This window comes from Elgaria multicarinata, chromosome 3, assembly GCF_023053635.1.
Source record: "Elgaria multicarinata webbii isolate HBS135686 ecotype San Diego chromosome 3, rElgMul1.1.pri, whole genome shotgun sequence".
Taxonomy (NCBI): Eukaryota; Metazoa; Chordata; class Lepidosauria; order Squamata; family Anguidae; genus Elgaria; species Elgaria multicarinata.
In genome coordinates, this window is record NC_086173.1 from 173,945,908 (window position 1) to 173,969,748 (window position 23,841).

At 47.4% G+C, this 23,841-nt stretch overlaps 1 protein-coding gene across 1 annotated transcript in view; it reads right to left on the reverse strand.

Moving 5' to 3' along the window:
- The window catches only part of LOC134395814 (uncharacterized), a gene marked incomplete at both ends in the record, with an annotated part of 217,491 nt that overhangs the window by 138,958 nt on the left and 54,692 nt on the right, over positions 1-23,841 (reverse strand). Inside the window, 1 exon segment of the mRNA XM_063121973.1 lies at positions 18,704-20,221. Coding sequence (XP_062978043.1) covers positions 18,704-20,221 — 1,518 coding nt within the window.

Genomic DNA, 23,841 nt, shown 5'->3' on the forward strand with positions numbered 1-23,841 from the left:
TACAGGAGGGAGGATCCCAGACAGAGAAGGGGGAGGTGGGAAGGAAAGAAATGGGTCAGGTCAGGGCCGAGGGCATCATTTCCCAATCGGTTTGGCTTTCAGGTCTCATTCTAAAGTTGATCTACCATCCAAGCCACACAGCACAGGAACTTGTGTCTTTGTAAGGGGGCTGAGAATTCAGCCCTGGCATAAGTACTCTCAGAACCTTTCTATATTGTCTTTGCAAAATCATGGAAGACGGGTGAGGTGTCAGATGACTAGAGTAGGGCTGACATTGTCCCTATCTTCAAAAAGGGCAAAAAGGAGGAACCTGGGAACTACAGACCAGTCATTCTGACATCCATCCCTGGGAAAATTCTGGAGCAGATTATAAAGAAGTCAATCTGTAAACACCTTGAAATCAATGCGGTGATCGCTAGAAGCCAACGTGGATTTGTCAGGAACAAGTCCTGTCAGACTAATTTGATCTCATTTTTTGATCGGGTAATCTCCCTTCTGGACTGTGGAAATGCTGTGGACGTCATATATCTTGACTTCAGCAAAGCTTTTCACGAAGTGCCCCATGATATTCTGATTAACAAACTAGTGAAAAGTTTGCTAGATGGAACAACTATTAGGTGGATCCACAGTTGGCTACAGAATCGGACTCAAAGAGTACTTATGAATGGAACCTTCTCAAACTGGGGAGGGGCAACGAGTGGGGTGTAAAGGAAGCACGCCCCAGCCAAGCTGGCTTTTCCAATGGATTTTGCACAGATCCCCAGAACAAACGCACACAGCTCACAGTTGGAGGGTTAAGCCCAAAAATTATTCAGGATAAGGGTAGGATACCCAGGATTTTTTGTGAACCGCCCAGAGAGCTTCGGCTATTGGCGGTATAAAAATGTAATAAATAAATAAATAAACATTCTAAAACTTCTAACACATGCAGATACATATAAGAACCCAGACCAAGCAAACTAGAAACTAAGTTGCAATATCATACATCACCCAGCCATGATGCCAGCCAGCTCAGAACAAAACCCCTTCTCAAAGAATACCCTTTATAGATACTTTCCTCACTCATTCCCCCCTCCCTTCGGCTCTCCCTGCGAAGATCTTTCACACCTTCCCCAGAGATGTTAATTTCGCTCAAGGCCGGTCAGCCTTGCCCCAAGCGGTTCCAGGATGTACCAGAACGCCCCCATGCAGCTGGCCGCTTATCTGTGCCGCTCCTAAAACCATAACAATAAAATAATTTAACATATTAAAACCAGCCATTCCCAGTATGAATTTACCCCTTCCTTACACCTTCCCCTTTAAGATGGCCTTTCTAGAAAAGACCACCTCAATTGTACTCTTTTATTCGTTTACACATTGACCCCTTCGGGTAGTCCTTCTTTTGTGCCCACGCAGGGGCAGGGGTTCGTCCCCCCCCTGGTACTCCCTCCTCCTCCCGACTGAAGCTTCGGGATAGCCCATCTGCCGCTACGTTCTCTTTGCCTTTGATGTGGGAGATGGTGAAATCAAAGTCTTGGAGAGCTACGCTCCAGCGCAGCAACTTCTGGTTAGTGTTTTTTACTCTCGCCAGCCAGCAGAGCGGGGAGTGATCCGTTTGAATTTGGAAGGGCCGCCCCCACAAATATGGCCGCAGCTTGTTCACGGCCCACACTATTGCCAAACACTCATTTTCAACCGTCGCCAACGCCCTCTCTCGCGGCAAATGTTTTTTATTAACGAAAGCCACGGGCCGCAGCAGCCCTTCTTCGCCTTCCTGCAGCAGCACCGCGCCTAAACCCGCCTCCGAGGCATCCGTCTGCACCCACAAAGGGGCGGTCAAAATCAGGTGCCCGAAGTACAGGAGCTCGCTTGAGCTTTTCCTTCAGCCCATCAAACGCTTGCTGACACGCCGCGGTCCATGGCACCCTTACTGGCTGTCTTTTCCGACACAACTCGGTTAGAGGGGCCACCAACTGGCTAAAATTCGGGACAAACCTCCGGTAATATCCCGCCAGCCCTAAAAAGGACTGGACCTGCTTCTTGGTCTTGGGGACGGGCCACTGTTGGATTGCCTCTACCTTGGCCTCCATAGGCTTCAGCGCTCCCCATCCCACTCTGTGGCCCAGATAGGTCACTTCCCCCCTCCCGAACTGGCACTTGGAGGCCTTCACGGTTAACCCGGCCTCCCGTAGCCGGCTTAACACTTGTGACAAGTGCGACAAGTGCTGTTCCCACGTGTCACTAAACACCGCCACATCATCCAAGTAAACGCACGAAAAAGCCCCCAGACCGTCCAGAACCCGGTCCATAAGTTTTTGGAAGCCCCCCGGTGCATTCGAGAGCCCGAACGGGAGAACCGTGAACAGGTAGTGGCCCCGGGCAGTAGAAAAAGCAGATTTCAAAGCAGCATCCTCATCTAACGGCACCTGCCAGTAGCCCTTGGTCAGATCTAAGGTGGAAATGAACTTGGCTTTCCGTAACGTCTCTATCAGGTCATCCGTATGAGGCATGGGGGTATGCCGCCACAGTGGAAACACTGTTTAATTTTCTGAAGTCCACGCAGAAACGGACTGATCCGTCTTTTTTGGCCACGAGCACCAGGGGGGAAGACCATGGGCTCTGGCTCTTTTTAATCATGCCCATGGCTAGTATCTCCTCGATTTCCTTATTGACAATCTCCAGCTGTTTTCCGTTTTACCGGTGAGGAGGAGACTGAATAGGGGGATGCTTCCCCGTGTCAATAGAATGCGTGGTCAGCGACGTCCGCCCTGACAAACCCGAAAACAGCTCCTGAAACTCCTGCAAACACTGCTTCAATTGTTTCTTTTGCAAAGCACTCAATTCCTCTGGGACTTGAATGTCTGCTAGCCCCTCCTTTCCCCGGTAGCTAGCTAAGACGTCCAGCCCCGCTCCTTCACCTAGCGACTCCCCCCTCCTACTTGTTTAACCCGCACCCCCTGCTCCCGGAATGGCTTCATCATATTCACATGATACACTTTGGTACGGCATTGACTCTCGGGATCCTTCAACAAATAATTCACCTCGTTTAGCCTCTTTTCTACAACGAGGGGCCCTTCCCACTTAACCGCCAGCTTCTCCTGCTTCAACGGCTTCAGCACTAACACTCTATCAACTGCTTGAAACACCTGTTGCCTAGCCTGCCGGTCGTACCAGCTCTTCTGAGTCTGCTGCGCTTGAACCAAATTCTCCTGCGCGGCCTCCCCAACTTCCCGTAAGAGATTCTGCAAGTTCTGCATATATTCTACAACCGACACCGGGGTGGGGGTGGTTCATCCGTCCCACCCCTCCCGCAGCAACTTCAGCGGACCTCGTAATTCTCTCCCAAAAACCAACTCGTTAGCCGAAAACCCCAAACTATCACTTTTAGCATCCCGGGCCACAAAGAGAAGGTAGGGCAGGGCTTGATCCCAATCCGCTGTATGCTTTTCAGCATAGGCTTTCAACATTTTCCCCAGCGTCTGGTTGAACCGCTCCACCAGACCATTCCCTTCATGATGATACGCCGCCGCTATACATTGTTGTACCCCTGCCAACTGCCATAATTCCTTTAACAACAGAGACATAAAATTTCCCCCTTGGTCGTGCACCAGCACCTTGGGGACCCCCACCCGGGTGAAAATCGTCATCATGGCCTTGGCCACCTGGGGTTCAGAGATAACCGAAAGCGGCACTGCCTCCGCGTAGCGGGTGGCGTAATCCACCAGGGTTAAAATGTACTTTTTCCCCGATCGGGTAGCCGGACTAAAGGGGCCCAAAATATCCACCCCCATCTTTTCAAACGGCACCTCCGTGATAGGCGAAAGGCATAGTGGGGCTTTGGGGTGGTCCCGGGAGGACCCGACTCATTGGCACGTCTCACATGAGTTACTGAAATCTCGCACCTCTTGGGCGACCCCGGGCCAATAAAAATCTCGACTCACCCGCTCCAGCGTTCGGCGTATTCCCAAATATCCTTTCCACAGCTGCTCATGGGCGGTTTCCAGCACCTTCCCCCTTAAGGTTGCGGGCACCACCAGTTGCTTTCTTTCCACCCCTCCTCCTCCCTTGAGGGAGAACTGACTGTATAGCCTTCCCCGTTCCCAAGTGAACACCCCCACCCCCACCTTCCCTCGCCCTTCCGCCAGGCCTCCTGCCGCCTCCCGGCATCCCTGTAACGAGGGGTCCTGTTGCAACTCTTTTTGAAACTCCGGGGGTGTCCCAACCCTCCAGGTTCGGGTTCCCCTCATCTCTCCCCTCCCGGGAGGGCTCTCCAACTGAGCTCCCTGATTCTTCCTCCCTCTGGGCTTCCCTCTGCCGGGCTGCCTTTCCCTGGGTTGTCACTGCCAACTGGGCAACTTTAAAGCATAAGTCATTGCCCAGGAGGAAGGCGGGCCCTTCCGTATGCGTGAGGATAACTAGCTCCCCTTTCCAGCCTCGATATTCAATGTTCACTCGGGCCAGCGGGGCCTCAAATGGAGGCGCTCTGTATGAGGTCACCGTTACGGTTCGACCCACTAGTCTCTGTCCGGGTTTGAGCAGACCCACATGGGTGCTGCTAAGGTCCGCTCCGGTGTCACTCTGAGCCCGAACAGTCCTCCCTTCGACCACCATGCACTCACAGAATTTCCGGCGACTCCACTGGAGCTGGGCCGGGGTCACTAACCGCATGGAGACCGCATTCGCTGGACTGGGATTCCCGGGATTTGTTGATGCCTGGGCCACCCCTGCGGACTCGGCGCGCATGTACTCCCACTCCAGGTCAGCCACTTCTCCTTTGCTCTCATCGCTCCAGTTGGAGGCTGGAGAGGCCGGCGTTGTTGGTGCTGCCGCCGCCCAGACCATCGGTCGTGGGGCTGGGCCTCCACCTCCACTCATCTGCTTAGCCGCCAGCTTTGGACATTCTCTCTTCAGGTGTCCCGGCTCTTTGCAGTAGAAGCACCCCCCACTCGCTTGGGGTCCAGTCGCCGTCACTCCACCTTTCTCCCGACACTCCTTCCCCAGTCATGCCGCTTTCCTTTCTCCTGCCACTCCCCCAGGACGCCTCTCTGGGGTCTTCGAGGTCCCTCTGGCTCCTTTCCGCTCGAACACAGCGGCAGACTCATCCTTTGGGCTGGCAAAACCCCCAACTCATCACACGTGTCTTCGAAGAGGGCCAGGAACGCTCCCACATCATCTCCCTCCTGGTACATGGGGAAAGCCCGCCAGTCGAAACGCGGCCCTGGGGTCCCCCCCTCTCTCTCCATGATCCGCAGGTGGCGGGACATCAGCTCCAGGCATTCCGTATACATCCGCTGAACTTTCCTCTCGTGGCTTTCCTCTCTGGCCCTCGCACCTGGGCCGTTTTCGTCTGCCTCTCTAGGCGGCCGAGAGGGTAGCGGTCACGGCATTCCCCGTGGCTGCGAGACCTGCACTTTCTGTGTGACCCCCTCCAGCGTCACCGCCAGCGCTGGGGTCGCCTGCAGCTGCGGGGCCGGCATTCCCGGAGTGTCTCCTTCCAGCATCACCGCCAGGAAAGACTGTCTCCGGGCCCCTCCTTCGGAGCCAGGCGTCTCTTGCATCCCCCACCCTAAAGTGGACAGACTGGACTCCCCTTCCGCTCCCTCCTGAGGGTTTGCCCCAAAAAACTCTACTCCTGGAGCTTCTGCTCCTTGACTCTGAGACAAAAACTCTACTCCTGGAGCTGGAGCTCCATGATTCTGAGACATCTTCGGCTCGCCTGCTCGACTTTGCTTAGCCTGGGTTCAAACCTCTGCTTCCCTGCTCTCCCTTTCCTACCAGCGTTCTGTTCCTCCGGATCTGTGTCGAATCCCAGCGCTGCCCACCATGTAAAGGAAGCACGCCCCAGCCAAGCTGGCTTTTCCACTGCATTTTGCACAGATCCCCAGAACAAACGCACACAGCTCGCAGTTGGAGGGTTAAGCCCAAATTTATTCAGGATAAGGGTAGGATACATAGGATTAGCATTCTAAAACTACTAAAACATGCAGATACATATAAGAACCCAGACCAAGCAAACTAGAAACTAAGTTGCAATATCATACATCACCCAGCCATGATGTCAGCCAGCTCAGAACAAAACCCCTTCTCAAAGAATACCCTTTATAGATACTTTCCTCACTCATTCCCCCCTCCCTTCGGCTCTCCCTGCGAAGATCTTTCACACCTTCCCCAGAGATGTTAATTTCGCTCAAGGCCGGTCAGCCTTGCCCCAAGCGGTTCCAGGATGTACCAGAACCCCCCCATGCAGCTGGCCGCTTATCTGTGCTGCTCCTAAAACCATAACAATAAAATAATTTAACATATTAAAACCAGCTATTCCCAGTATGAATTTACCCCTTCCTTACATGGGGTACCGCAGGGCTCAGTCCTGGGCCCAGTGCTCTTAAACATTTTTATTAATGATTTGGACGAGGAGGTGCAGGGAACGCTGATCAAATTTGCAGATGACACAAAATTGGGTGGGATAGCTAATACTCTGGAAGACAGAATCAAACTTCAAAGTGATCTTGATAGGCTGGAGTGCTGGGCTGAACACAACAGAATGAAATTTAATAGGGATAAATGCCAAGTTCTACATTTAGCAAATAGAAACCAAAGGCACAGTTACAAGGTGGGGGATACTTGGCTCAGCAATACTACAAACGGGAAGGATCTTGGAATTGTTGTAGATCGCAAGCTGAATAGAAGCCAACAGTGTGATGTGGCTGCAAGAAAGGCCAATGCTATTTTGGGCTGCATGAATAGAAGTATAGCTTCAAAATCACGTGAGGTCCTGGTTAGGCCTCATCTAGAGTATTGCATCCAGTTCTGGGCTCCACAAGTCAAGAAGGACACAGACAAGCTGGAGCGTGTTCAGAGGAGGGCAACCAGGATGATCAGGGATCTGGAAACAAAGCCCTATGAAGGGAGATGGAAAGAACTGGGCATGTTTAGCCTGGAGAAGAGAAGATTGAGGGGAGACATGACAGCACTCTTCAAATACTTAAAAGGTTGTCACACAGAGGAAGGCCAGGATCTCTTCTCTATCCTCCCACAGTGCCAGGTACGGAATAACGGGCTCAAGTTAAAGGAAGCCAGATTCCAGCTGGACATCAGGAAAATGTCCTGACTGTTAGAGCAGTACGACAATGGAATCAGTTGCCTGGTGAGGTTGTGGGCTCTCCCACACTAGAGGCCTTCAAGAGGCAGATGGACAACAAATGAGAAACTACAAAGAGCCATTCTGGATCAGAACAAGGGTCTATCTAGTCCGGCATTTTCTCCCCACAGTGGTCCATCACCTGGAGGTAGGATATAGCCATCAGGACTAGTAGCCATTCACAGCCTTCTCCTCCAGGATTTCGTCTAACCCCCATTTTAAACCATCTAAACTGGTGGCCATCACTACATCCTCTGGTAGGGAACTGCATATTTTAACCATCCAGTGTTAGCTTAACTATCCTCCAATGAGGGCCTGCTCTACACATGAAGAGCAACTATACTTGGGAGTTGGACCTTTGGAAATTGGGGCATCCCTTCGTTAAAGGACATGTAAAATAACGTTGAGATAAGTATTCAGAACACAGTCCCTGTTAGTTATCAAGATGAAATGCTCTCACCTGGTCTTTGTCCTCTGCCTGACTCAGGAGGAAGCCTTCTGCCAGGGCCACCGCCTGGGAACTGGTCTCCGCTCCACATTCTCTGACCCAGCTCACCATCTCCCGGGGCAAGACAGCCAGGAACTTCTCCAGGACCACCAGGTCCAGCATCTGAGCTTTCGTGTGCTTTTCTGGCTTCAGCCAGTGGCAGCAAAGGTGGTGGAGACGGCTGCAAACCCCTCGGGGCCCCATGGCCTCCTGGTAGTCCCTAAAGGGCTGAAGCTCCATGTTTGAGCAGGTGTTGCTCCCAGGCTGGTCCTGCTGCACTCCTCTTTCCCAGGGCTCTGCACGGCTCCCTTCCTGGATGTTGCAGGAGATGTTTTCTGGTTCAGGGCCTGCAAAGCTTTGCTCTTCCATCTTCATGCTCTTCTCCATCGCTGCTCCCACCAGGACTTGAAACAGTCTCCTGCCTTGGCTTCCAATTTCTCCTTTGAGGCAGGGACTGCGCTGTAGGAATTAAAATGGAGATTGTGAAGGAGGCACACAAGGTAGACCTGGTTAAAGTTCCCAACCCAGCCACCCCCCTCCCACCGGTTCCCAGTGAAACACTGGAACTGGAGCCAGTTCACCTGAGAATAATCACACTTCACCAAGGCTTCAGGCAATTTATTAAATCAGAGTAAGGCCCTGAGCGTATGAACAATTAACAGGAGACAGGGGAGGGTATGTGGGGGAAAACAGTCTAAAAGTTACAATGAAACTAAGAGGCCACAGCAGAAATTAAACAACTTTAAAAGAGCAATAAAAGCCACATCATGGCAAGCTGTTGATTCAGAGCCACCCAAAGAAAGACACCCAGTCCTGGCTACCTGATACCTGATGGCACGGGGGTCCCTTTGCCACCCTTCTGAACCCCGAGCAGAATGATCCTTCCCCTAATGAACAGGGACCAAAAACTAGAAACTATCTAACTGATCCCCAGAGCTAAGCCGGTGGGGTGGCCTGGCTGCACCAATCCACAAACAGCAAGCTCCCCAGGGCTCCTGGTGAGGCGAGAAGGTTCCCACCTTCAGCTGCACAGATCACCAACCCTTTGGAACGGCCTTGGGCTACCGGCTGCCTTGGTAAAACCTGGTAATGGAGCCAGATGGCTGCTTGACTGATCATTCTGCCGAAGGACGGCTGAACAACGCCCCCCACCCCCCACCCACCCCGGCCAGCTGCAAGGCCCAAGTGCCTTCCCTAATAATTTGATCTTGTAAACACCAGCTAGATTCTCTTTTTTTAGAAGGTTTATTACGAGCAGCGCTTCGCACTGCCAGGTGGAAGCCCTCAGAGGACCCAAGGAACTGCCCACTATTTTCAGGAAATGCTAACATACTTATAGGGTCAGTCCCTTTAGAAACAAGGGAGAACCTCTCCATAGAATACACCAATCACAAAACAGTAACAGGTAAGCTTCTCAGCCAGTTATAAGCAAGGATTTTACACATGTGCAGAGTGCAATCTTTTCAAGGACAGAAAAACAATACATCAATGATTACTGAGAAACTTGTGCCAATGATTACTGAGAAACTTGTACCGCAGGGTTCAGTCCTGGGCCCAGTGTTCTTCAACATTTTTATTAATGATTTGGACGAGGAGGTGCAGGGAACGCTTATCAAATTGGCAGATGACACCAAATTGGGTGGGATAGCTAATACCCTGGAAGACAGAAACAAACTTCAAAGCTGTTTCTAACAGTCCTAGGAGGCACACAATCTTGTGAAACTATTGTTCCAATACTCTTCACAAGAGTTGGTCTCATGGTTGTTGTTATTATTATTATTATTATTATTTATTATTTATTTATATAGCACCATCAATATACATGGTGCTGTACAGCGTAAAACAGTAAATAGCAAGACCCTGCCGCATAGGCTTACATTCTAATAAAATCATAGTAAAGCAATAAGGAGGGGAAGAGAATGCATACAAGCGCTGGGTAGGGTAAACAGGCACAGGGTAGGGTAAAACTAACAGTATTAAGTCCAAACAACATCAGGTTTTAAAAGCTTTAGGAAAAAGAAAAGTTTTTAGCTGAGCTTTAAAAGCTACGATTGAACTTGTAGATCTCAGATGTTCTGGAAGAGCGTTCCAGGCATAAGGGGCAGCAGAAGAAAATGGACGAAGCCGAGCAAGGGAAGTAGAGACCCTTGGGCAGGCGAGAAACATGGCATCAGAGGAGCGAAGAGCACGAGCGGGACAATAGTGTGAGATGAGAGAGGAGAGATAGGAAGGAGCTAGACCGTGAAAAGCTTTGAAGGTCAACAGGAGAAGTTTATATTGGATTCTGAAGTGAATTGGAAGCCAATGAAGAGATTTCAGAAGCGGAGTAACATGGTCAGAGCGGCGAGCCAAGAAGATGATCTTAGCAGCAGAGTGGTGGACAGAAACCAACGGACTGATGTGAGAAGAAGGAAGGCCAGTGAGGAGAAGGTTGCAGTAGTCCAACCGAGAAATAACCAATGCATGAACAAGAGTCTTGGCAGAAGAGACAGACAAAAATGATCGAATCCTGGCAATATTATACAGGAAAAAACGACAGGATTTAGCTACTGCCTCAATATGAGGAATAAAGGAGAGCGAGGAATCAAATATAAAGCCAAGACTACGAGCTTCCTTGACCGGAGTAAGTGTAACATCATTGACAGTAAGAGAGAATGAGAGATGAGGAGAAGGTTTAGGAGGAAAAACAAGCAATTCAGTCTTTGCCATATTAAGTTTCAAACGACGATGAAGCAGCCAAGCTGAGATATCTGAAAGACATGCCGAGATACGATCGTGAACATCAGGAGAAAGTTCCGGAGATGACATATATAATTGTGTATCATCGGCATACAGATGATATTGGAGGCCATGGGATTGAATAAGATTACCCAAGGGCAACATGTATAAGGAAAACAACAACGGGCCAAGCACCGAGCCTTGCGGAACCCCTACTGAAAGGGGAAAGGAGGAAGACGAGGTGCCATTAGCCAACACGCTGAAAGAGCGACCCGCTAGATAGGAGGCAAACCAGTTATAGACAGAGCCACAAAATCCAAGGTCATGAAGGGAATCTAAAAGAAGATCGTGATCAACCGTGTCAAAGGCTGCAGTTAGATCAAGGAGAATAAGAACGGAATAAAGGCCTTTAGACTTGGCAATAAGAAGATCATTGGTAATCTTAGTAAGGGCTGTTTCAGTGGAATGCAAAGGACGGAATCCGGATTGAAAAGGATCCAGAGCAGAGTTACTAGAAAGAAAATCAAGACAACGAGAGTAGACCACACGCTCCAGGATCTTTGAAACAAAAGGCAACAAAGAGACAGGTCAGTAGTTAGACAGAGATAGCATATCAAGATTAGGTTTCTTGAGAATAGGAGAGACTGTAGCATGTTTAAAAGCAGAAGGAAATGAACCAGAGGACAGAGAAAGATTAATAATATGAAGCAAGGAAGGGAGGATAGCAGGGATAAGATTAATAAAGACGCGAGAAGGAATCGGATCATGAGAACAAGTGGAAGGCTTCGAAGAGCGCAGTATTGTAGGCAGTTCATCAGCTGAGACCGAAGGAAAGGCAGAGAAATTTGCAGGAGGAACTGACAGATGAGGAACAGGAACTGGAAGAGGAGCAGAGCTGGCCAGATCAGAGCGGATAGTTTGGATTTTAGCATTGAAAAAAGAGGTAAAGTTATTAGCAGACAGAGAGGCGGGGAGAGATGGTGGATTAGGCTTCAGAAGAGAGTTGAAGGACGCAAAGAGCCACTGAGGATGCCTAGCATTTGACTGGATCAACGTTGAATAATACTGCTGTTTGGCCAATGAAGTGGCAGAAGAGAAAGAGGAGAGTATTGACCAAAAGCTGAAAGTGCCAGCCCTTGCTCTGGTTCTACATCTCCAACAAATAGTGTCCCTTCTGTTATCAATCGTGCTGCTCTATGCGAGATGCATGCGAGAAAAAAATATTGTGCAGCCCCTGTATTTAGTAAGGATATAGAACAGCGTTCCCTATCCTGCTGTCCCAGCTTTCCTGACCATGGGACATACTGACTTGCAATGATGGGAGTTGTAGTCCAACACCTTTGGAGGGCACCAGGTTGAGGAAGGGCTGCTCTAAACAAAAAAAGAGAAGTAGGTGGCCCTAAGTTGTTCGTCATCAGTTTTCCACAACCCCACAGTCACCTCTGCATATCCTATTCTCCATCCTGTCCTCATGGTTTATATCTGCTTTGGGAGAATGAGAATTTCACTGGCACTTTCTGCCTCCTTAGGGAGGATGTGGCGTTAAAGGCTTGCGAGCCTTAATTCCCAATTTCCCTGCTTTATGGAGTTTGGTTGAAAACTGTAGAGCCTTTAATGCTGTTTTGTGAAACATAGGTTTTTTGTTTATTGAATATAAGGAAAATTATGGACTCAGCAAGCCACTAGCCATGAGGAGTAAAACACACGTTGAAACTTCTTCTCATGGAGGCCTTTTGTTCACAATCTTGCATTGAGAGTAGGACTGAGTCCATCTCAGGCTCCAGAAAGGAAAACCTTCGGCCGTCCAGGAAATAAGAGGTCTGCGGATGAACCAGAGTTTCTCTCCCAGTGCAACCCACCGCTCCCTTTCTATGCACTTGAACCCCAAACAGGGACCTGAGTAACAGCGGTTTCTCCCCACTCTCAGGATGTGAACATCGGGCTCACTTAATGCATCAAAGAGGGACGTACTGAATCCAGCAGCAGGCTCCCTTCTTAATCAACAAAAGCGCCCCAGGTTTTATTTCGAAGGCCTCGTGGCCAAAGTGACTTGTTAATTTTACTTATTCACTAGGTTTGTATCAGGGTGAGGCAACAAAATCAAAATGCAATGCACACAGGACACCAGGGCAGCCTTTTGCCCGCAGGGGGGACATTCCTCCTCCCCACCCGGGACCTTTCCTCTTGGGTCCCTCGCAGACCCCCCTCCTTTCTGCAGCCTTCCCTTCCGCGATCCCCTAGTTATGGGGAGGGAAGAAGGTGTAAGGCGGGGGTCTCCCGGGGAGGGCTCCCTCTCTCTTCCCACCCACCCCCTGCCCCAAACCTGCACCTCCTGTCCTGGGGGGGCTCTCTTTCCGCCCCCTCCCCCCTGGGACCCCCTTGCAATCTGCACTCACCGGCTCCTTCGCAGGGGAAAAGAGGCTGCAGACAGCGGACAGGCGAGGCTCGCAGGAGCAGGGGGAGAATCCCAGGCTCCTTTGCAATGGGGGGGGGGAGGAAGTGTGGGGCCGGAAGGGAGGGGCCTCATCCAGCCTGGGCTCTAGGACCCAGCCCCCCCCCTCTCCGCCTCTTTAACCCTTCGGTGGAGGCAGCACTAGAGAGCCGCAGAGGCTCCTGGCAAAGACGCGGACTTGGGAAGGGGGCTTTTCCACAATGGGGGTGTGTCTTTTATCCCCCACCAGCAGCATCGCCGCTCCTGGGGGCTTTGTGGGATCCACAGCCGTTTCCCCTTTGAGTGCGTAACGCAGCCTCCGGCATGGGAGCCCTCCATCCTTCTGCCTGCCCTTGCTGCAAAACACCGTTCCCCAACCTGGTGCCCTTCAGAAAGCTAAACAAGAATAGATGCTCTAAAAAGAGGGAGTTTAAGTAGGGTGACCCAATTAAAAGAAGGACCGGGCTCCTGTATCTTTAACAGTTGCATAGAAACAATAATTTCAGCAGCTGTCATTTTTATAATATGGGGAACCTGGTGAAATTCCCTCTTCATCACCACAGTTAAAGCTGCCCTCTTTTAAATCTGGTCACTCTAGTATAGCTCCTGCAGCTTTAACTGTTGCGATGAAGAGGGAATTTCACCGGCTTCTGCATGTATACAAATGACACCTGCCGAAATTCCCTTTTCAACACAACTGTTAAAGATACAGGAGCCCTGTCCTCCTTTCCATAGGGTCACCCTAATGTTAGGTGAAGTTTTATCAGGGTACAGGAAGATTCTGGATCCATGGAGCCTCTAGTCGTGAGGACTAAAACACACATGGCAACTTCTTCTCATGGTGGCCTCTTGTTGCACACCTGGACCCCTTCTTTGAGAGCAGGTCTGACTCCATCTCAGGCTCAAGGCAGGAAAACCTTCGGCCCTTCTGGAAATAAGAGGTCTGCTGATGAACCAGAGTTTCTCTCCCAATGCATCCCATGGCTCCACTCTAAGCCCTCTCTGTTCCCTGCACTTGAACCCCAAAAAGGGGCGGAAGCGAACTGATTTCCACCCGCTCTTAGGATGTGAACAGCAGGGCTCCCTTCATCCCTAAAAGCAGGATATATTAAAGCCCATGAAAGCATTTGCCCAGAGCAAATTCATATCTGCCCACAGAGAAAACATAGCACAATCCTTGTCTTTCAGTCAGCTGCACTTAGGTTTTATTTAGTGTAATTTGATTTTATATTTCTGACTTTTAATCTTATTTATTGTGATTGATTATCTTCTTGTGTTGCATTGTTTGGCATTGTAGAAGTAGTATTTATTTACGTTGTAGTCATGCAATACGTCTTAAATCACATCACACAATTCATGCAGGCAGAAGCTCCATCAGCGCTCAAACTGTGCAGTGAGCGTCCATCATAGCAAAGGCTTGAAATTGCTTTGAAGGTCGCACATAAGGAAGAGTCCAGTAAATTCTAATAGTAACTGGAATGTGGAAAAACCTTTCCATAGAGCAGAGCCCTTGGTTTTAGAAGACTCCGTTACAGGAGAACGAATACAATTGGAGTAGAATATTTCATCAATCAACTTTGATGACCCATAGAAAATTCACACAAGCATGGAGTGCTGAAAATGTGGAAGAAAAGTCCTCACAGTATGTCCGATTGTGGGGAAAGAAACTTTCCCTGGAGCCAGCACCTTCCCAAGCTGTCTGAGTAGTCCTGGCTTAAGCACTTGCCTGCTGATCTGGGAGGAATACACTTTGCCTGACGCTGTGAGTCCCCAAGGCCATGAGGATTGTTCCAGGAGTGCAGCTCTGGTAACCACCTGGCCAGTTTCCCCCAGAATCTCCGGGTTATCATACCCTCTGGGGGGCTCCGGGGGGAATTTTCAATTTATTTTAAAACCTCTGGGGAAAGCGTGGGGGGCGTGGGGGAGCAGGCTGCACGTTTTCTGAACTCCAGGAAAGTGCACAGATCGCATTCGCCATTAGCCTGGCTGGGGAATATTTGCGCCCGGATGGACAATCCCTGTGGGAGAGGCTGCTGCGGCAGCAGTAGTGGCAGCAGCAGCATGGGGCGAGGTGGCGGTAGTGGTGGTGACCAGTGAGGCAACGCAAGGCAAGGCGGGCGCTATTTAATAAATTCTTACCCGTTGCATCCGTACAGTACTGTCCCCAAAGGCACAGACTAATATATGTAAGGTGCCGGAAAGCACACAATTACCCAAACCATAAATGGGTTTCTTGTTAATCATCTCTCTTCACTAGTGATTTGGGTAGTTGTGTGATTTCAGGCACCTTATATATATTAGTCATTTAAAAACTACTGCCTCCTATTTATTTTCCCCCAAAGTCACAGACAACATGTCTTCCTAGCATAATTTTTTATTATTATTACAAACACCACAGACATCCATACCACAAGAACATTACAAAGAGTACAAACAAAAGTACAATAAAAAAATCATTTAAGGTTAAGGTGTACTTTCGGCTTTCTTCATATCAGAAATGCGAAGTATCTTTTCTCATTCCTCCATTACATTTAACACAGTAAACAAATTCATTTCTTTCTTCTATCTTAACTATATCTCCACAGACAAATACATCGTTTCTCTCGGTTTCTTGCAAAAATGCTCTCAGAGCTTTCTGTTCAGATATAAACGTGGATGTGGACTTTTCTCTCGTTATCGATGTGAGTTTTGCCATCTCCGCCAACTCCAACATCTTCAATATCCATTCATTTTTTTGAATTCAAGAGTGTGTTTGTATCCAGAATGCTTTGGCTTTTTTACAAGTCCACCAAAGATGATAAAAGTTTCCTCCTTCTCCTAATTTCCAACAGTTTCCCGAGGGACTCATACATTTCAGCCAACTTTACAGGAGACATATACCATCTGTACATCATATTAAAAAATTCTCTTTAAGTCTTGAACATAATGTAAATTTCAAACCTTTCCACCCCATATTCTCCCACTGTTCCATTGAAATGTTGTATCCAAAGTTTTGAGCCCATTTTATCATAGTCTTTTACCTGCTCATCCTCCGTCTCGTACTTTAATAAAAGTTTATGTATCTTTGAGATAACATGTTCATCATTTGGACATAACGTCATTTCAAATTCAGATTTTGATTGCTCAAACCCACCATTCTTTTGTCTATTTTAAACCTTTCCATGACTTGTGCACAAGGAAACCTAATTTGTACATGCCAAAACAGTTATGACCATCTTTCAGCAGTTCCTCCCTTGATTTTAACTGAGATTCATCTTGTGACATTTGTAATACATCTTTATATGTCAACCATTTAGGCATATTTATCAATTCCCTTCTATGAATACCCCCCTGGGCCGATACCCAAAGTGGTATTTTATGACTGAACCTTGGTTTCCGTTAACCTTGGCTTTATCGTACCACAAATAGCCATGCCATCCAAATCTCAATTCGTGTCCTTCCAGTTCCAACAGTCTCCTATTTTTCATCAACACCCAATCTTTCATCCACATTAAACAGCAGTCCAAGAAATACACTTTGAGGTCCGGTAGGCCCAGCCCTCCTCTTTCTTTCGCATCCTGCAATATTTTAATTTTAACTCTTGGGTTTTTTGATTGCTGTATAAACATAGATCTCTCTCTCTCTCTCTCTGTCACTGCTCAAATGCTAAATCCAATGTTACAATGGGTATTGTTTGAAACAAAAATAACATTCTAGGCAAAGCATTCATTTTAACTGTTGCAATCTCCCCAAAAGTGACAGTTGAACCTTTTCCCATCTTGCAAAACCTTTAACTTCATTCCAAACCTTAACATAATTGTTATGAAATAACATACAATTCATGTTTGTCAAGAATAGTTCCCAAATAAGCTTGGCCACAGCATAAAGAACTTGATCAGGAGGGCTTTAAACTGAATCTTATGGGGCTGGGAGATGTAAACTTGAAGGCAACAGTAGAAGAAGGCCCATGCATCCTAACGCAGAGAACAGCTCCAATAGTGCCCCAAAATATTGTCCAAAACAATGTAGGAACAAAGCCAGACTATAAAGCACATGGTCTTCGATGCCTATATGCTAATGCCCAGAGTGTGGGAAACAAACAGAATGAACTTGAACTTTTATTACATGAAGGCAAATACGACATGATAGGTATAACTGAAACTTGGTGGGATGACTCCCATGACTGGAATATAGCAATTGAAGAATGTAACTCGTTCAAAAAGAGCAGAAGAAATCGAAAGGGAAGCGGAGTTGCACTATATGTTAAAAATACCTATCCCTGCACAGAAATACAGGCGGATCAGACTGGGAGCCCCATCGAGAGCATCAGGGTTAAAAGAAATGTGGTGAGGACTAAAAAGAAAATTATAATTGGAGTCTACTACTGATCACCCAATCAAGGAGAAGACGAGGACTAAACTTTTGAGAAACAAATTGCCAGTGTTTCAAGGAAGTGTGATGTAGTAGTGATGGGGGACTTCAGTTACCCTGATATCTTTTGGGAGACCAATACTGCCAAAAGTGTGGGTGATCACTTCCTCCTGCAGAAAGTGGAGGAAGGAACGAGAGGATCAGCAATCCTTGACTTGATATTGATCAGTAGGGATGACTTAGTGGATAAAGTAGCAGTTACGGGAACTCTGGGGGAAAGCGACCACCTCGTACTTGAATTCTTGGTTATAAAGGAGACAAAAGCTGAGTGTAGCTGTACACATACTCTGGATTTTAGGAAAGCTGATTTTCATAAGCTCAGAACTATGATTAGCAAGGTCCCATGGCAAGTGACCCTAATGAGAAAAGGAGTCCAAGATGAGTGGGAGTATTTTTAAAAAGAAATTTTAACAGCACAATTACAAACCATTCCAACAAGGAAAAAAAGTTAGAAGACAACAGAAGAAACCAATGTGGCTCCACAAAAAGCTTAGAGATGATCTGAAAACAAAAAAGGGATACATACAGGAAGTGGAAAGAAGGCCAGGCTACAAAAGAAGAGTACAGACAGGTGGCACAGAAGTGCCGAAATGGCGTCAGGAAGGCTAAAGCTGACAATGAGCTGAGATTAGCGAGGGATGCTAAAAGCAATAAAAAGGCTTTCTTCAGATACATGAATAGTAAAACACACAGGAAAGAAATGGTGGTTCAACTGCTTGACGAGGATGGGTAATTGATAACAGATGACAAAGAAAAGCCTGAAGTGCTGAATTCCTACTTTGGCTCAGTCTTTTCCCAAAAGCGGGTCTATGACCCCTCTGGAGAAAGTGAAGCACAAGTTCAGGGGGAAGGATTGCAATCTGAGATTGATAAACAAATGGTCAAAGAACACCTAATTTCCTTGAATGAGATCAAACCTCCAGGGCCTGATGAACTGCATCCTAGAGTAATGAAGGAGCTAGCGGAAGAACTCTCAGAACCAGAGTCTATTATCTTTGCGAAATCATGGAAGACAGGTGAGGGGCCGTATGTCTGGAGGAGGGTAACGTTGTCCCTTCTTCAAACAGGGCAAAAAGGAGGAACCTGGGAAAAGACAGGCCAGTCAGTCTGACATCCATCCCTGGGAAAATTCTGGAGCAGATTCTAAAGAAGTTAATCTGTAAGCACCCTGAAAACAATGCAATAATTACTAGAAGCCAACAGGGATTTGTCAAGAACAATTGGATAACCTCCCTTGTGAACTGTGGGAATGCTGTGGATGTCATATATCTTGACTTCAGCAAAGCTTTTGACAAAGTGCCCCAGGATATTCCGATAAACAAAAGAGCTAAAAGTGGGCTAGATGGAACAACTATTAGATGGATACATAGTTGGCCACAGACTCAGACTCAAAGAATGCTTATCAACAGTACCTTCTCAATCTGAGGGGAGGTAAGGAGTGGGGTACCGCAGGGATCAGTCCTGGGCCCAGTGCTCTTCAACATTTTTATTAAATGTTGAAGAAGGTGCAGGGAACGCTTATCAAGTTTGCAGATGACACAAAATTCTTTGATGCAGCTTAAGGCTGCTGCTCTGAGCAAAGCTCTTCTCGCACTCAAAGCATTTATAGGGCTTCTCCCCAGTGTGAATTGTTTGATGCCGCTTAAGGCTGCTGCTTTCAGAAAAGCTCTTCCCGCACTCAAAGCATTCATGGGGCTTCTCCCCAGTGTGAGTTCTTTTATGCTGCTTAAGTTTGCTGCTTTCAGAAAAGCTCTTCCCGCACTCTAAGCATTTGTAGGGCTTCTCCCCAGTGTGAATTGTGTGATGCCGCTTAAGGCTGGTGCTCTGAGCAAAGCTCTTCCCGCACTCTAAGCATTTATAGGGCTTCTCCCCAGTGTGAATTGTTTGATGCCGCTTAAGGCTGATGCTGTCAGCAAAGCTCTTCCCGCATTCTAAGCATTTATAGGGCTTCTCCCCAGTGTGAATTCTTTGATGCCGCTTAAGTTTGCTGCTGTCAGCAAAGCTCTTCCCGCACTCAAAGCATTTATAGGGCTTCTCCCCAGTGTGAGTTCTTTTATGCTGCTTAAGTTTGCTGCTGTCAGCAAAGCTCTTCCCGCACTCAAAGCATTTATAGGGCTCCTCCCCAGTGTGAATTCTTTGATGCTGCTTAAGGCTGCTGCTTTTAGAAAAGCTCTTCCCGCACTCTAAGCATTTATAGGGCTTCTCCCCAGTGTGAATTATTTGATGCCACTTAAGGCTGGTGCTCTGAGCAAAGCTCTTCCCGCACTCTAAGCATTTATAGGGCTTCTCCCCAGTGTGAATTCTTTGATGCAGCATAAGTGTTTCTCTGCGAGCAAAGCTCTTCCCGCACTCAAAGCATTTATAGGGCTTCTCCCCAGTGTGATTTCTTTGATGCTGCTTAAGTTGTGTCCTCTGAGCAAAGGTCTTCCCACACTCTAAGCATTTATAGGGCTTCTCCCCAGTGTGAATTCTTTGATGCAGTATTAGTGTGTCTCTGCGAGCAAAGCTCTTCCCGCACTCAAAGCATTTATAGGGCTTCTCCCCAGTGTGAATTACTTGATGCTGCTTAAGCTGTGTCCTCTGAGCAAAGGTCTTCCCACATTCTAAGCATTTACAGGACTTCTCCCCAGTGTGAATTCTATGATGCTCCTTAAGGCTTGAGCATTGAGTAAAGCTCTTTCCGCATTCTAAGCATTTATAGGGCTTCTCCCCAGTGTGAATTCTTTGATGCTGCTTAAGGCTGATGCTGTGAGCAAAGCTCTTCCCGCACTCTAAGCATTTATTGGGCTTCTCCCCAGTGTGAATTATTTGATGCAGCTTAAGGCTGATGCTGCGAGCAAAGCTCTTCCCGCACTCTAAGCATTTATAGGGCTTCTCCCCAGTGTGAAGTCTTTGATGCAGCATAAGTGTTTCTCTGCGAGCAAAGCTCTTCCCGCATTCTAAGCATTTATAGGGCTTCTCCCCAGTGTGAATTCTTTGATGCAGCATAAGTGTTTCTCTGCGAGCAAAGCTCTTCCCACACTCAAAGCATTTATAGGGCTTCTCCCCAGTGTGAATTCTTTTATGCAAGTTAAGTTGTGAGTGGAAAGTGAATGGTTTTTCACACACTAGGCATTGAAAGTTAGAATGAATCTTCTGAGTTTTACTCTGTTTCTTCCTTTTACGAATGTTCTTTTTATTTGGTGCTTCTAGTATTGGAGTTTCACAGACGTATGATCCTTCCAAAGAAATAGATTCATTTTCCCTCTTCTCTTCAGTTTCAGTTTTCCTTCTCTGGTGTAGGCCATTTTTCTTGCTCTCCCTGTGATCACCTGCAAGTATAAACACAGAAATCATCTTGAAATCTTGGAACAAAACAAATGGTTGCTGATTTGATTCACAGGATAAAAAAAAAATCGTTGGTGAGGCAGATCCTTCCAAACGCATTAAATATCCCGACGATCAATAGAACTGAGAACTAGACTGCCATACAATGCTTTCATCTATATGGAGTAACTCAAATAAAGTAGTTGGGAGAATAAATGAACAACATAAAATACTGTAAAAATAAAATACACTTAAAATCTGCCATTGTCTCCTAGCTGATCATTTAATTGGGAACAGGAAAGTGGGAATTCAACCCTAATGGTTATTTTCAATGGCTAGTTAAATCTTAAAATGAAAAGCAAGCTTTCCAGAGCTGTCTTCTGAAAAGGCTTAACTCTCCTCTCCTCCATGGAGACCATTAAGATAATATCTGTAACATCTTCAATATGATGCAGATGCAATTATAGCAGCAAAGTCAGATGGATTGGCAGCCATCTCTGCCACAGAGCAAGTCCATCAATGGGCTTTTCTCAACGTTTTGTCAGGTCTTCGGAGTCAATGACGTTTGTATTCTGCACTGACACAAAGAAAGAAGAGCTGAAATTCCACCTTCCAGGATCTGGCAAAGAGGCAGAGAGGGAGCCTTACCCAGAGGAATCCCATTCCTTACCCAGAGAGGCCAGGATCCCACGATTCTCCGCCATGACTTCTTTGTGCAGAGTCCTCTGGCCTGGATCCAGCAGAGCCCACTCCTCCTCCGAGAAATGCACGGCCACCTCCTCAAAGGTCACCAGACCCTGAAAGAAGAAGAAGAAATGATGCTCTCTTTAAGCATTATGTAGCAATCCATGAAGACAAGGATGGTGAGGTCCTCTTTCTGAATGCCAAAGCACTGCGAGTGACATTCAAGGCCTTCCTAGCAGCCATCTTCCTTGATGGGCTTTCGGAAGCAGGCTAAAAAATTTTGTTCAAGCAGGCCTTTGGAGAATAATCCAGACCTCCATCTTTGTTAATGTCTTATAATTTTGTTGTGTATTTTTAATTGTTTATGGTTTTGTTTCCCTCCCCCCCCCCATGTATATTTTAAACTTTGTAAGGCCGCCTTGAGGCCCAGCATTGGCAAAAGGCGGGATACAAATAAATATAATAATAATAATAACAGCAAAGGCTGAAGGGGCAGGTTCTTCCAGGACCAAAGAGATGTGCAGGAGACGGAGGCCCCCAGGACTCCCCTACCTGCCCAGGCTGTGCAGAAACCGCTTCCGCTCCACCACCAAGCGAACGAGGCCCAGAAGGAGCCCCCAGGATCAGTTCACTTCCCCTGCAGGTTGTTTTGCTCCCTGTGAGGAAGGTAAAGAAGGTGAGAAGGTAAGTTCACATTCTTAACTATTCCCATTTTCATTGTTTATTTTCATTATTTATTTATTGCATTTGTTTACCATACCATAGCCGAAGCACTTAAAAGCAATATCAAATATTTAAAACTGCGAAAATATACAATATACACATACATATAAAACTACTATAACAAGTTTTAAAACTATGACCCTATAAAAACAGACCCAGGCTAATTAATTACATATTACTAATTACATATTGCTAATTACATATTGCTTGACCAGGCACTGAAAAGATAACAATGTCGGTGCCATGTGAACCAAATTGGGGAGATTGTTCCACAGTTGGGGGGGCCACCACAGAGAAGGCCTCTCCTTTGTTGTCGTCCTCTGATCTTCCCTCTGATTAGGTGCCTGGAGGAGGACCTTAGTTGGTGAGTGTGTAAGACCGGGCCAGAGTGGGTCTGATACCCTCGAACCACATTACTAAACAACATTTCCTTTTTGAGTATCTCCCCCAGCAAAATCAGGCTCAAGGAGAACATTAAGACAGCTCATGCACTTCAGGCGTAATTGAGGGAGGGAGACCATGGGGAAATACGTCCACTAATCCTTACCCAGTGAGGAGGGTCCTCCGTCCCCCTCCTGCAAGATCCACCTGTCCAGCGGCCTCTGTGTGATGCCCGGTGGAGCCTTCTCTGCCTCAGGGATATCTGTGGGTGCTCTGGCCAACATCCCCTCGACCTGAAGCAGGAGGGAGGATTCCAGGCAGAGAAGAGGGATTAGAGACAGAAAGAAACGGCTCAGGTCAAGGCCAAGGGCAGCGTTTCCCAATCGCTTTGCCCTTCAGGTCTCATTCTAAAGTTGATCTACCATCCAAGCCACACAGCACAGGAACTTGTGTCTTTGTCAGGGGGCTGAGAGTTCAACCCTGATATCCAGCATTTTCCACTGTAAACACAGCCGTTTGGCGTCTACAAATGCTATTCCTGTTCTGTTGGGAGGACTCTCACACTGACACTCTGATCCCCTCCTTCCCCAGAACTTCACAAACCCATTCATTTCTCCTGTGATCATAAGAACGTAAGAAGAGCACAAGCAGGACATGAGTGCAACAGCAATCTCCTGCCCACGTTCCCCAGAAACCGGTGTACATATAATCATAGAGTTGGAAGGAACCTACAAGGCCAGAGTCCAACCCCCTGCTCAATGCAGGAATCCACCCTAAAGTATACCTGAAAGGTGGTTGTCCAGCTGCCTCTTGAAGGCCTCTAGTGTGGGAGAGCCCACCACCTCCCTAGGTCACTGATTCCTTTGTCATACTGCTCTAACAGTCAGGAGGTTTTTCCTGATGTCCTGCTGGAATCTGGCTTCCTTTAACTTGAGCCCGTTATTCCGTGTCCTGCACTCTGGGAGGCTTGAGAAGAGATCCAGGCCCTTCACTGTGTGACAACCTTTTTAATATTTTAAGAGTGCTATCTTGTCTCCTCCCAATCTTCTCTTCTCCAGGCTAAACATGCCCAGTTCTTTCAATCTCTCCTCATAGAGCTTTGTCTCCAGACCCGTGATCATCCTCATGGCCCACCTTTGAACACGCTCCAGCTTGTCTGCATCCTTCTTGAAGTGTGGTGCCCAGAACTGGACCCAATACTCAAGATGGGGCGTAACCAGTGCTGAATAGAGGAGAACCAGTTTTTCACACAATTTGGAAGCTATACCTCTATTAATGCATCCCAGAATACTATTTGCTTTTTTTGCAGCCACATCACACTGTTGGCTCCTATTCAGCTTGCGATCTACAACAATTCCAAGATCCTTCTCCTTTGTAGTATTGCTGAGCCAAGTATCCCCTTTCTAGTAACTGCATTTAGTTTCTTTTTCCTGGGTGTAGAACTTGGCATTTATCCCTATTCAATTTCATCCTGTTGTTTTGAGCCCAGCACTCCAGCCTATCAAGATCACTTTGAAGTTTGTTTCTGTCTTCCAGGGTATTAGCTATCCCAGCCAATTTGGTGTCATCTGTAAATTCGATAAG